Genomic DNA, 14,895 nt, shown 5'->3' on the forward strand with positions numbered 1-14,895 from the left:
GGCAGGAGGAGGCTTGTTGCGCGCTTAGGATCCCAGCCCTGCTCGGACCCTTGCCGGGTAGGGATCCAGCGCTGACCAGGGATGCTCCGGCGCTGGGGGACGCCCCTCCCGGCTCTAAGCGCTCGGGGGTCCCGGAGAGGGAAGGCGAGGAGTCCTGACGGGGCAGAACCGGCCGTTGGACGCGTCCCTCGTGTCCAGCCCTGCAGCCCACGAGTGTCTTCTGAGCTCAGTTTCCTCTTCTGTAACATGAAGTCTTTTGCAGCCTCAGTTCTATGATCCCAGATTCTGGGCCTCAGTTTACCCCTGTGACAGGTGGCAGAGGAGAGATTTGGGGCCCGAATGGTCTCTGGGCTCCTCCCATTCAGTGACTCAAGTTGGAGGTGCAGGGAGTCCTCCGGATCTGCAGGGGGCGCCCACCTCGCCCATTCACCAAGAATCGGGCCATGACAAGGCACCAGCCTGGACCGGCGGGGGTCCTCGCCCTCAGGCTGTCCAGCTTTCCGCCTGACTGTAGGACTCCGTGTTTCTTCCAAAAAAGAGCCCGAGCTCAGGCGGCGTGGCCGTACGGAGGGGCCCGCGTCTCTTCTAGGGGGTCGGGCGGGGGCGGTGGTGGCGGGACGGGGTGGGGGCCGTGGACAGGTGGCGTGAAGCGTCAGGCTTCTTGGTCGCCACCTCTAAGAGCGTGGGGTCCTCCCTGCCGGTGGCCTCGCTCCGTCAGTCAGGCCGGGGCGGCTGAGGCGGGAGCGGCGAGAGCGGCGGCAGCGGCGGCAGCGGCGACCCCGGCGACCCCGGCAACCCCGAGCCCTCTGATCCCGACGACCCTGACTCCACCCCTCGGCGACGCGCGGCGGACTGAGTAACGCCGCCGCCATGATCACCTCGGCCGGTGAGTGCGGCCCGGCGCGGGCGCCTATCGCGCTGAGTCAGGCCCGGCCCGTCTCTGCGCTCCCGCCTGCGTGCCTCTATCCGGGCCCGGGCCCCCCACCTTTCCCCCCGGCTCCGTTCGAGGAGCTTCTCCTCTCTGATTCCTCCAGGCCAGCACGAGGCTTCCGCGGGGCCTGCGGACTCAGTTTCCTCCTCTGTCATTGGGGGGGCGGGCGTTCCTGAGGGGACTCCCATCAAAGGAAACTCCCTCTACTGAGGCAGGAAGCCCTCCGCGGCCCCACGGGCGGGACTCCGACCCAGGCCTACCTGACCTCTGTTTGGGGCCATCCTCGCCTTTGCCCAAGCTGTGGCCCCCACTCGAGGGCAGAGACCTGGCAGAGAAGGACATATTCGAACCTGGGATGGGGAGGTGGGCGAGCCCTACTAGTGGGGAGGGTCACAGTGCTGGCTTTACAGATGGAGAAACCGAGGCTCCTGGCAGGCTGACTCAGAGCAGGACTGGGATTGAAACGCAGGACCCCGGGGCCTCGCTGCTGCCCGGTCTCATTTCTTGGAAATAAGCACAAGTCCCCCAGACCGAAGGAGAAAAGACATTGTGGGAAACTGAGGTGCGACCCTGCCTCCATTTCCACAGAAACAGAAGGGTCTCCTTCCTAGCAGCTCTGAGGGTAAACTGAGTCCCAGAGTTCCTTGTGCCCATTGCCTTCACTTTTCCGGGTATTCATGTCAGGGCACTCCGGACACGAGTCATCAGGCCGCGGAAGGTCCATCTTTGTCCCAAAGCCGGCGGTCTATCCCCAAGGATGGAGCTGGATAGCACTGGAGGCGGGGTTCTGAAGGATGCCCCTCCCCTTTTCTTTCCCCCCCACTTTCATTTCTCACCTGTTTTACCTTCTTCCCTGGACCTTTTGTGCCCTGGCCTGTTCTTGGGTGGCCGGTCACCTGTCCAGCGGGGATGGCCGGGTGCAGGGGACCAGAGAAAGGACATTGGGAAGCATTTAGTCACTTCCTTTTTGTTTTTTTTCCCAATAAAAGCGTGCAGTGTGTTTTAGGAGATACTTTCAAAAAAAGTCCTGTCTTTCCTTTTCCTCCGCTGCCTTTTGAGGTGCTCAGGAGCTCCCTTTTTGGGTACCACTGTTGTTCAGGACCCTCTCCTCCCAGTTAAAAGTGCACAGAGAAGTACGAGCAGACAAGACACCCTGGCCTAAAAGGGCTGTCTCTGGCCATCCTCTGCCCCTCCGGTGGGAGCTGGCAGCGGTCTGCTGCATCACAGGCCCTTTGACTCGGGGCTCCTTATCACATTGACCATAATTCCAAAATTTCCAAAGTTGTTTTTCTTTACAATCTTGCTTTGGTATAAATTTTCCTGGTTCTTTACTTCGTTATGTATCACTTCCTAATACCCAGGATTCTTTGACATAGTCTCCTTTTTCATCTCTTACCCCTGTTATATACAAATACTGTTATTTGTTCAGGTCTAGTTGTCCGAGAGATGATTTAAGGCAATCCCTCGCTCCTCAGGTTCCGGTTCTTCACTCTTTTTTTCTTTCCTCTTTTAATCCCTCATTCTGGACTAGGAAATTTGATTTTTCTGTGATTATTCCCTCTTTTACATTCCTTCCTCAATTACATCCCCTTATCCCCATTTCCCTAATTTTTAATGTAATTCTATACATATATTTTAAAATTCAATTTTATTTTGTTTTTAGCTTCAAATTGTTTTTTTCCCCATCCATTGAAAAGAAAACAAAATACAAAACCTATTACAAAAAGGAAATCGCACAAAACACATTTATATTACCTGTGTTCCCCTAACCTCCCCATTCCCCCCAAGAAAAAGAAAGAGGGGAAAAATATGTCCATTTGTGGTCTGAGTCCACCAGCTGTCTCTGGAACATTTTTCATCATGAGTTCTTCAGAACTGAACATCACTGTTTCCTAGAATTACTACGTTTTTGAAGTTGAGTATTGATATCATTGCTATTACTGGTTTCCTGGGTTTGCTCACTTCACCTTGCATCAGTTCATCGAAGTCTTCTAAGGTTTCTCTGAAGTCGTCACTTTGCTCATTCCTTACACATAAATGTTCATCTCCTTCATATACTGTAGCTTGTTTAGCCATTCCCTAGTTGATGAGTGTCGTTTTGATTTCACATTCTTTGTCATCACTGAAAGAGTTACTATAAATATTTTTGTACATTATAGGTTCTTTTCTTCTTTCTTTGATCTCTTGGAGATATAGATGAAGTCATAGAATTTCTGGCTTAAGGGATAGGAACAGTTACATCAATAGTGTTTTGGGCATAATTATCAAGTTGCTCTTCAGTATAAATGATCAGCTTATAGTTTCATCAATAATGCATTTACTGTCCCTATTTTCCCACATCCCCTCTAGCATTTATCATTTTCCTTTACTTTCATATTAGCCAATTGGATGGATAATACTTCAGAGATTCTTTAATTGATATTTCTCTATTATTTAGAGCATTTTTTTACTGACTACTGTTGAGTTTGATTTTTTTTTCTCTGAAAACTACCTGTTCATTTCTTTTGACCATTTGTCAATTGGGGAAGGACTCTTATTCTTATTCATTTGCTTCTCTTCTTAATATATTTTAGAAACAAGACCTTTATGAGACCCTTAGAAACTTGCTGCCAAGATTTTTTTTTCCTGCTTTCCTTCTAATTCGCAATTTTGGTTTTGTTTGTGCAAAAACTTTTTATGTTATCAAATTATCCATTTTGCATTCAGTGAACCTCTTTGTTTTGTTTGCCATCTCGACAGGTAATTTCTTTCATGCTCCACTAATTTGCTTTAATCAGTTTGTGAGTTCTTGCCCCCATAACTGGAATTACTGTGCTCATTTGCTCCTGTATATTCCATTCCATTGATTAACCGATATCAAATTAATTTGATGATGACAGTTTTGTAGGATAGTTTGAAATCTGCTATTGCTAAACCACTTTCCTTCATTTTTAAATTTTTTTTTGATTCTCTTACTATTCTTGACTTTTGGTTCCTCTGTGAATTTTTAAATTATTTTTAATATCACAAACCAATTCGGTTGAGGTGGTGATTCAGGTGTTGCCAGACTCCCCCCCTATTTGCAGGTGTTTTGCCAAAGAGAAGTAAATTTTGATCCCTGAAACTTTGCAAGATATCTTGGGGTTTATGGGCTAGAACCAGACTTTAAGCCTAAATCACTCTGACTTATTGATTAGCCAAAAATAGTTCCCAGGCCAAGTCCTACTCGAATCCTGATTCCTGATTGGCTCAAAGTGACTAGAAATAGCAATTGTTTCTTTTTTTGGCCAGAAACCCTGAGGATCTTCCCCTTCCAGATTTTTTACTGGTACTGCTAAACCACTTTCCTTCATTTTTTTAAATATCCATGTTCATGAATAAAATTAATCTATAATTTTCTTTTTTCTGTTTATACTTTTTCTGGTTTAGTTTTAAGTAACATTGTTTCATTAAAGGAGTTTGGTAGAGCGCCTTCTTTGCCTTTTAATTTCAGATAATTTCATGTTGGAATTAGTTGATTCTTAAATGTTTGATAACATTCACTGCTAAATCTGTCTGATCCTGGTGTTTTTTTCCTTAGAAAACTCATTTATGGTCTATTAAATTTGTTTTTCTATTTCTACTTTTGCTAATCTAGGTGGGGAGTGTGTGCTTTTATAGATATTCCATTTCACTTGTTAAATTTATTGTCATTGATCTCCAATGATCTTGTGATGAAGAGAACCATCTACACCCAGAGAGAGGACTGTAGGAACTGAATGTAGATCACAACATAACATTCTTACTCTTTTTGTTGTTGTTCGCTTGCCTTTTTTTTCTTGCTTATTTACTTTTTTAATCTTATTTTTCTTGTGTAACAAGAGAATTGTATAAATATGTTTGTACATACTGGATTTAACATATTTTAACATGTTTAACATATATTGGATTGCTTGTCATCTAGGGGATGGGGTGGAGAGAAAGAGGAGAAAAATCTGAAACAAGGCTGTGCAAGGGTCAGTGTTGTCAAATTATCTGTGTATATATTTTGAAAATAAAAAATTATTGACATTTAACTGAGCAAAATAACTCTTTATTTACCCTTTTTCATTTTTGATAATTTAATTTAATTTTCTTGCCTTTCAAAAAATCATATTAACCAACGTTTTATCTATTTTATTGCTTTTTTTTTATAATACCAATTCCTAATTTTATTTATTAATTTAATGGTTTTCTTACGCTCCATTTTATTGATTTCATTTTTACTTTTAGGAATACTATTTTAGTGTTTCGTTGGGGATTTTAAATTTGTGCTTATTTCTTACCAAATTCATTGGTCTGTTCTTTCTCTTTTTTATTAATATAAGCACTTAGAGATAAATTTTCCTTTAATTACTGCTTTTGCTGTAGTCCATGAGGTTTGATATGTTCTTTTGTTAATTGTAATTTTCTTTAATGAAATTGCTAATAATTTCTGTTATTTGTTCTTTAACCCATACATTAGGTAGTTTAGTCTGCAGTTACTTTTATTCTATGTTACCATAATCCCTTTTAAAATATTATTTTTATTGCATTCTGATATGTAAAGGAAGCATTTAATATTTCTGCTTTTAGCGTTAAAATTTTTGCACTATAATATATGGTCAATCTTTGTAAAGATGCCATCTAATGCCAAGAAAATGGTGTATTTCTTTCTATTTCCATTCAATTCTTTCCAAATATTTATCCTTTCTAGCTTATACAAAATTGTATTCACTTCCTTAATTACTTTCTTATTTATTTTTTGGTTAGATTTATCTAGTTCTAAGAGGGGAAGATTAAAATCCTCCTGCTATCTATTACTATTTCCACTTATGATTCATTTAACTTAAAAAAAATTTTAGATTTAGATGCCAAATTTAGATACTAGATGGTATTTGGCACATTTAAGTTTAGTATTAATAGTGCTTCATTGTACCTTTTATCATAACATAGTTTCCCTGTTTATGTTAATTCTTTTCATAATTTTTTTGCAATTTTCCCAATTTTTCCTCTGTGGCTCTTTTTTTTTTTTCTTATCAGGTGCTTTTTAAAAAATCTTTTAATATTTTTAGAATTCTTGTTGGATAGATAACCAATCTGACTTTGTTTTTTTGGAGTCTTTGCTTATAGATATTTTCAAGTGACAATTGAAAACTTCTGTATCTTGTATCTTGAGTTTCCTTGCCATCATATTAACTCCTTATCATCAGGTTCTTTTTTGTTTGTTTGTTTGGTCATTTTTTTCAGCCTTCATCTTGATTTTGGACATTAGTGTCAGGATGTATTCAATTTTTAAAATTTTCTTATTTATTTTAGTGGCGGGAGATATCTAGCCTGAGCATATGTCCTTTGATTTCCTTCTGCTATTTTAATAACAATTGAGTTGGAGAGGGGGACTTCAAGCTTTCATAGTACCATGATTGGGAAGAGGTCTGCAATTCCTACACTGCAGATTCCTGACCCAGATTTGGGCCTGTTGGCTTGTGTGGTTGAATTTCAGTAGACTCCTGATAAGGCTCTATTGGGAGATTCTGTCAGTTCAGAGAGACTGAACTGCTGGCTCCCCCGTGGTCTGGGAGTCTTCCCTTGTTTATTTGCTGTTGGCTGGTGGTCTGTGCTGAAGGTTAGGCCGGAGGTATCATTCTACTTTTACATTCAGGGCTTCATCTTTGTTTCTTTCTATGCCCTGGCACTGGGCAGTTGGTGACATTGCCAGATGGTACCTAATGCCACTCCCCTGGGATCTCTGTCCTCCCTGACATTCAGTCTCCCTACTATTCCTAGGTGTTAGAATATTGCTGTTGTGCCACAGTACTGGCTAGCCTCTGTCCCAGTGTCCACTTTCCAAGCTTCCCTGAGCTGGGAAAAAAATCACTTCCCTATGACTTTTTTCTTGGCTTTCTAACTTAGAAATCAGTCTGGCATTCTTACTGTGGAGGAGATAAAGGAAAAATGCTACCTCTTACCCTGCCATTTGAGAGTCTTACCCTGGCTCTTGAGTGTGTGAGTGTGTGTGTGTGTGTGTGTGTGTGTGTGTGTGTGTGTGTGTGTGTGTGTGTGTGTGTATTTGTGTGTGTTTTCAGATAAGAGCATGTAGAGGGCTGAAACTATGTAATCAATGCACTGAGATCAGGACTGCTGAGCGTTTAAGGCTAACTACTGATTGGACAATACTCTGTGGGCATATGCTTGGGAAAATGGTCCTTTCCATTATCCATACTGGCTCAGTGATTGGTGTATAGAGGATTGTAGGAGGGATGAGGGGGAAGAGTAAAGCTAGCCAGGAACACACTCTTGGCAGTAGAGGAGGGGGAAGGCAGTCGTGTTGATTCTGCTTCCATCCTGTTCAATCCTGCGTCGGGGGCCACGAATAAAGGTTAAGGACTTTTGCTTATCCTGACTCCGGCTGATTCTGGAGTGTCCTGGGTGCTAGCGTGGTCATTACAAGAGCAGAGGTTCTCTTGCTGGCTATTCTCTTCTTTCATGTTTGTGTACTCTTATCATGTACCCCATTTTACAAGTTCTGACCCCTTTATCTCTGTTCTACACTAAAGAATTTTGACTCAGCTTCCCTTTTCTTCCTTTCAGATCATGAGATCCAGCCTCTCTCCCATTCTTCTCCCCCCCCCCCCCAAATTTGTCTTAGATAATCCTTTCTGTACCCTTTGAAAGTCTTATGAATCTGGAGGGACCTATTTGAATGTTAGCACTACATCATCAAACAACTTCCTAGGTTTCTCTGGAGTGCTGTATTTCAGAATGCCGGTTTTTTTCTATCGGAGATGCTGCAAAGAATTTTAATTTGCTTATATAGAATTACATTCTATGCAGAGTATAAGTGATTCCTGGTTTTAAGTCTGTCTCATTTGCATTCTGTCATTTAGAGGGAAGCTGCCAGGTGTTTTCTGATCCTGAGTACACAGCATGTCCCTTTGTACTTGAACTTCTTTCTGGATCCTTGCCGCATTTTTCTTTGGCAGTGGAGCAAGGAATTTTGTCTGATTTTTTGGGAATTTTTCCTTTGGGGATTTCTTTCAGGTTGTAATTGGTGGTTATTTCTACCTTTACTTTGCCTTCTGGTTCTGGTAGCTGTAGGAATTTTCGTTTATGAGTTCTTTAATGTAGTGCCCAGGCTTTTACAAAAATTATAGTTTTCAGGGAGTCCAATCCCTGAATTCTCTGTCCTTGAGCTGATTTCCAGATCTGTTGCTTTTTAGATCTGGCATGTTCTTTCCCCCCAACCTTTTAATTTAGTTTAACATTTTTTTATTTGCATGGAATCATTAATTTCTGTTTGGTCCATTCGCATTTTCAGAATTCATTGCTTGAGTAAATTTTAGCACTTTCTGTTCTAAGCCAGTTAATCTCTTTCTAGGCCTTTTCTCCAGAGCTTTTAATTTTATTTCCTATCTCTTGCTTCATTTCATCTAGGTTTTCATGTAGTCAGTAGTCACTAAGCATTTGTTAAGTGCTTATTGTGTGCCATAGTCTTTGTGGAACATCCATTTTATCTTTTTGATCTTCATTTATCTCTTTGGTTTAGTTCTCCTTTGGGGCTCTGTGCCAGAACGTGGCTCTACCCCTTTGATGAACTTTTGGAGGAGGATGGGTGGCCCTGCTTCCTGTCCCACTCCATCTCTTTGGGATAAGCTCCCCCCAGGCTTAGGTCCTGCTATTTCTTTAAGATCCTGAGCATTTTGGCATCTCAGGAGAGTCTCCGGGCTCTGGCTCTCATCCCCGGGCAGCTGCTCATGGCCTCTGATTGTACACCGGGGTCGGTGGCTTGTTAGGCTTCTGGCTGGCTTCTCATGTTGCTCTGTGATGGGTAAAATCTCTAGTGTTTCTTATTGGATTCTCATTGATTGTCTTGTCTGGAGTAAATCTGTGGGAACTGGTCCCTCTGCCTACTGAGCAGTGTAGCCTTCTTGGCTGCAAGTCTGTATGAACTCTTCTGACCCCTCAGCTGATCTCCGTGTTCTGGTCCTTGAGCCTAAGCAGACCCTCATTTCTTCTTCTAGTCATGTCTGTCTGACAGGACAAGAGGCTGATTGTGCCTGCCAAAAGTTTTGGATATTCTCATTGGGCTTCCCTTAGTTCCTCTTGCCTGGTCTTTGGGGGGAGTGTGTTGTTTCTGATGCTGCTGGGAGGAGAGTCCTGGAGCACTAACCCCCGTGGTCAGCTCCACTCAAGTCCAGCCCCAGAGCTTCCAGAGCCAAGGCCAGGCTTTGTTCTCCTCCTGTTGTTCGGCAATAGTTTTTCCTGGCGGGGACGATCTCTTAGACAGCATCCCTGTCAGGGCTCTTTTTCAGACAAACATTGTCTTTTAAACCTTCAACATGAGGCTCTGGCCACCGGAGGAGACCTGGCCTGTCCCTGAATTCTGAGCAGAGCCTGAGCTGGGCAAATTATAGGGAGCAACTCCGATTTCTGCTTTATTGAGTTGACTCTGCTGAAAAAAAGTAGATCTAAGCTGTTGGTAAGTAGCAAGAATCATATTCATGTTAATTGATTCCAAGTGAACAAACAATTCTCTTTACAAAAAAAAAAAAATCCACAACAAAACTGTAGCCTGTAGCGAGCATTTACTTATGATGTGCCGGACACTAAGTGCTGGGGAATTAGAGTAGCATGAAGCCGTCCTTTCCCTCTAGGAACTCCCTTCACACAGAAAGCAGTATCCACAGTAGGCAGACGTTTAGTCCAGAGGGATGCGGAAGGGGCTGTTTCTGTCTGGAGGGCAATGTGACGAGCGTGGGGAAGGGCTGGAAAAGTCAAACAGAGCAGAGTAGAATTGGAGTTGGGTGAAGAGGGCTGGTGCTGGAGCCGGAGGAGCTGCCTGCAACTCTGCTATCGACATGGCTTACCTGTGGGACTTTGGGCAAAGCCGCCAAGTTGTTGGGGCTTCGGCTACTTCGTGTATAAATGGGCGCCTCCCAGCTCTGCTGCTGGGAGCCAGGCAGGACCAAGTTCATGAACATAGGCCCTTCTTGGGTTCTGGTTTTTTGGCCTTTCCAGGATGACCTAAAGTTCTTTCACTATTCATTAATTTTTTTCCCCTTCTCTTTTAAAAACATCATTGTAATTGGTGCTCAGAGAGTTCAGGTTCTGCTGATTTTATTCTGAAATCCCTCTTAGAAGCCTTCATGTGTTTCTTATGCTTCATTTTTCTCATTAAAAAATGATATTGTGATGTGCAAGCATCAATGTAGAGCCAGGAAACGCTTTGTGGGCTGTCTAGGCCGATCTTTCTCATCTCACAGATCAGGAAACCGAGGCTCAGGGTCCTTAAGTGACATGTCCAGGATCATCAAACCCAAGACCTGTGATGGCGGGCCTGGCCAGGACAGGCTGCAGCATTGGGCTAAATCTAATACAATAAAATCAATGAGGGACAAATGTGAAATCTTACACTTGGACACAAACAACTAACATGAAAAGTGCAAGATGGAGAAGGCAAGGTTAGATAGCAAAGATCTGGGGGGGTTCAGTGGCCTCCAAGTCCAGTAAGGTGAACCATTGCAGTCTCGGGGCAGAGCTGCCCAGAGGTAGGCATCTGCTGCACTGCTCGGACCCCACCCGACCCATTGTGTTCGGTTCTGACCTGTCTGGAGTGCAGGGGGAGGCCGGAGAGTATCTGGGAACAGACAGCCGGGATGGCCAAGAACCTGGAGGCTGTGCTCTGGGTGAGAGGCCACCTTTGCCCCACTGCCCAGGAGTCCCAGACCTCATATTTCTAGTCAAGCATTCTTCCTGTTTTAATGAATTTCAGGCTCATAACCACAACAATCTTCTGTTTTGCAGCTGGAATTATTTCTCTTCTGGATGAAGATGAACCACAGCTTAAGGTAGGTCTGTTCTTGTTCTTGCCGGAGCTCAGTAATCAGAAGGGGGATCTTCGAGTTGAGGGTCCAGGTCCAGGTCCAACTGCAGCCTTCTCTCATTGCAGCTTCTCCCACTGTCCATTGACCTTAGAGGAAAGGAAACGTCCCCTCTGGAGTCATTCAAAGCCAAGGAAAAAGCAAACTTCAGATAGTGCTTGGAGAGAAGGCAGTTTCTTTAGGAGCATTAAGGGGAAAAAAACCTATTTATTGGTTAAACATCATGTTCAGACATACTTCTTTCATTTACGTGCAAGTCTCCCAGACGCACCCCCCTTGCCACTAAATTTTAAACTCCTCTTTAATCTTTGTAGCCCCAGGACCTAGTGAGCCAGGATTTTACCTCAATCTACTTCATAAATGGTTCTTGAATTGAATTTGATGAAAATTTGGCAGTTGTTAAAATTGGCCTTTGTGCAGTTAGATCACACCCAGCTAAGGGCTCTTAGTGCCTTGCCCAGTTTCTGGTCATGCAAATCTGAGTTCCCTTTAGGAAGAAGCGGTATTGAGCAGTGCTGCTGGCCAGATTTCCCCCAAAGAGACCCTTTCTAGCTGTAGAGAATCAAAAAGGGGAAAGAAATGGGGAGATTTGAGAGAAGACAACCAAGGGCTTGTAGTTGTCCAGACTGTCCTGGCCTACGGAATATTTAGACCCAGCACTATTGGGTGGCATTTCTTAAAACAAAACAAAAAGATGACTCTGTCTGGGACTGAACGTCGGTCTAATTCTCTTCTCCAGGAGTTCGCACTACAGAAACTGAATGCAGTGGTCAATGACTTCTGGGCAGAAATTTCGGAGTCTGTGGACAAGATGTAAGGAGTCTTCTCGTTTTTGGCGGAGGGCACCTTGGGCCGCAGGGGGCATGCGGCTCCGTCTCTTGCGCTTTCTAACGTGGCCTCCCTGCTTTTGCGTTTCTTTCAGAGAAGTCTTGTACGAAGATGAAGGTTTTCGGAGCCGGCACTTTGCTGCCCTTGTGGCATCCAAAGTGTTCTATCACCTGGGGGCTTTCGAGGAGTCTCTGAACTACGCCCTGGGAGCAGGCGACCTCTTCAATGTCAATGACAATTCCGAATACGTGGAGACCATTATAGGTGACCGGCCTTTTCTCTGACATTGATGCTCTCCTCTGTTTTGTTGTCTTGAGAATGTTCCGTTATTGAGTACGGGGAGTTGGAGTAAACACAGCACCCGCCTTTTCTGGGGAAAGGGGAGGGTGTTCTTTCCTGAGGGAAGTGTGGAAATTCAAATACTTTCTATATTTTATTTGCATCAGTCAGAGTTTTAGAGCTTCCCTCCAATACCTTGTTTTACTATTTGGGTTCTTTAATCATAAGCAGCATCACCATCCATATAAGGATAAATCTGGGAGTACATATCAGAACACATTTGCTTCAAATTATACTAGGATAGAGCCATAGAAACAAACCAGAAAATTGTGGCAAATAGAATTTTCTCTTTTGGAATTGTGTTCAGAGTCCTTCATTTGAGTATCTAAATGATGGTAGGATTTTACCACCAAAGGATGATTTAATTTTCTGAAATGGATAAAAGTCTTTTGCAGTTTGGTCTGTTGGATAACATGACAGGTAATCAGGCAGGATAATCCCATAAACTTATTGTTTAAAAGGAACTTTATTTATTATCCAGCTTTGCCAGCCTCTGCTGGGGTAAGTCTTGGGGGAGAGAAGCACATCAGTCTCTGTAGCACTACAGAAGGTAACTCATATGGCCTTTGCTTGAGACTCTCCAGTGAGGGTCCTCGAATCGGCAGATGGGGCAGACCATCCACCCCAATTTAGGATAACTCATTATTAGGAAGTTTTTCCTATTATTAACTTAAAAGTACTTCCTTGTATAGCTTCCACCCATCCTGTCATTTACACCTTCTGCCTCGGGCCAAACAGAACAAGTCTTATGTTGTATTTTGTTAAAATTGCTATATGATTAAAGTAGCGAGACTAATGTCCACACGTAACGTAGTTTATATGAATTCTCCAACGTGCTCTAGACACTGGCAAGATCACCTACACTCCCTCCTTTGATTTTTTTCCCCTCCCAGTCTCTTTACGGCCCTTGGAATCTGGCTTCTAGCCCGGGCCCTCCACTAAAATGGTTCTTCCCATGTTGCTAAGACTCCAGAGAGTCTTAGCTGCTGAGTCAGACAGCCTTTCCCAGACCTCTGGCTCTTTGATTTCATTGCAGAAAGACATGGCCCTGGCTTCTCCCACCTTGTTATAGACAGCCCGGCCTCCCACAGGTCCCTCCGCCACTCCCAGTACTCTTGTCTTTCTAGCCACTTTTCCATCTCCTTTGCTGAGTCATCATCTCCCTCCTCTCCAAGGTGGACTGGACCCCAGTACTTAGTCTAGAACTTTTTTCCTCTTGCTTCTCTCTCTTGGTGCTTTCATTGTGATTTCTGCGCAGGTGACTTGTGCATTTGCACATGCGGGCCTTTTCTCTCTCTCAAACTCCAGATGTTTTCTGTTGGACTTTTTTTTTTAATTAAAAATTGTTTTCAATTAAGGTGATTTTTTTTCTCTACCTCCTTTCCCTCTCAAAAAAAAAAAAAAAGAAAAGAAAAGAAAAAAAAGGATAAACAAAACCTTGGCAATATCTCTTTATAATCGGGCAGAACAAAAGCCTGTGTTGGGCATTTGTCAACACGTAAAGTCTTTAGTGACATGGTCATGACAGGGCTAGGTCACGGGTTCTTTCTCATTGGGCATTGGCCTCTGAGTACTGCTCACTTACTCTGCATCAGTTCACAAACATTTTCCCAGTTTCTCTGAAACTGTCTCATCATTTCTTATGGGCCAATGATATTCTGTTACATTTTTCAGTCATTCTCTAACTTATGGGCACTCCCTTAGTTTCCTGGTCTCTGCAGTAAGAAAGAGAGCTGCCACGAATATGGTTCTGCACATGGGTCCTTTTTCTCCTTGATCTCTTTGGGGGTGTCACTGGCTCAAAGGGCAGAGCTCTACACTGTCTAAAGCGGGAGCTCGTGATAACCTCGCCTTGGCCCTAGGCCCTGGTTGTTGGCAGCCCTGCCACTCTGGTAGTTTAGCAGTCTTGGGCAGCCATTCTCTCTCCTCCCTGCCCCTAGGAGCCTTTGTCAAGTCTTGGGACTTCTTCTGGGGTCTTCACCCTTATTCGCATCTTCCATCACTTGGACCATGGCAGGAGCCTCCGAATTGGCCTCCCTGCTCCCGGCTGCCAGAGTCACTTCTTTACTCCGGAGCCGTTGGGGCCTGTCTCACAGAAGTTATGGCCACTCCTCAGCCTGATCTTGCAGGTGCCCTGGAAAGGTCTTCACCCTCTCCAGTCTCAATCCTGGCCGAACAGCATAGAGCTGCATTCTGCAGGGTGGCTCCCTCTGGCTCCCGGCCTCTGCCCTTCTTTCTGCTTCTCCAGGGCCCATGTGGGATGTTTCTGCTTAATGTCCCCAGAGCAGGGCCCAGAGGAGGCAGATGGCCAGTGGTGGAGGCTTGCGCACAGGAGCCCCCTCCCGGCCCAAGAGCTCTAGAGGCAGCGCTGACACTCAGTCACGTGGTTCTCTTCCTCCCCAGCCAAGTGCATCGACCATTACACCAAGCAGTGCGTGGAGAATGCCGAGCTGCCCGAGGGGGAGAGGAAGCCTGTGGACCAGAGGCTGGAGGGGATCGTCAACAAGATGTTCCAGAGGTGTCTGGATGACCACAAGTACAAGCAGGCCGTCGGCATCGCCCTGGAGACCCGCCGGTTGGACGTCTTCGAGCAGACCATCCTGCAGTCGGTAGGGACCCATCCTCAGTGGGGGATAAGGGGGGTTGGCTTGGGGAAGAGCTGCTCATTCTCAGCCCCTCTGAGGCTCGCACTGACCTGCACCTGGTTGGGTTGTCCTAGAACACGCCAGCCTGTGAGCTTGGGGATGGGACAGCTGGTGGGTCCACTTGCACAGTAGGTCTGGGCTAAAGAGCCAGTTCTGGTTTGCATTGTGGGTCGGTCATCTCGTAATTGGCCAGATGGCTTAGCTGGATTGGTGAAGACACTGGTCCCCAGCACCAAGTTCAGTTGGCATTTCTCTCAAAGAAGATTTCATTACATTTTGGGAGACTTTGTGGGAA

General features: G+C 44.7%; 1 protein-coding gene across 1 annotated transcript in view; it reads left to right on the forward strand.

The window, feature by feature from the left end:
- The first annotated feature begins 730 nt into the window (after positions 1-730).
- The window catches only part of PSMD1 (proteasome 26S subunit, non-ATPase 1), a 99,913-nt gene continuing 85,748 nt past the window's right edge, over positions 731-14,895 (forward strand). Inside the window, exons 1-5 of the mRNA XM_051999498.1 lie at positions 731-886; positions 10,712-10,755; positions 11,528-11,601; positions 11,711-11,880; positions 14,359-14,564. Of these exons, the coding sequence (XP_051855458.1) occupies positions 871-886; positions 10,712-10,755; positions 11,528-11,601; positions 11,711-11,880; positions 14,359-14,564 (510 nt within the window). The 5' untranslated portion in view covers positions 731-870. The remainder of the gene's footprint in view (positions 887-10,711; positions 10,756-11,527; positions 11,602-11,710; positions 11,881-14,358; positions 14,565-14,895) is intronic.

Source organism: Antechinus flavipes, chromosome 4 (genome assembly GCF_016432865.1).
Source record: "Antechinus flavipes isolate AdamAnt ecotype Samford, QLD, Australia chromosome 4, AdamAnt_v2, whole genome shotgun sequence".
In the NCBI taxonomy this organism is placed as follows: domain Eukaryota; kingdom Metazoa; phylum Chordata; class Mammalia; order Dasyuromorphia; family Dasyuridae; genus Antechinus; species Antechinus flavipes.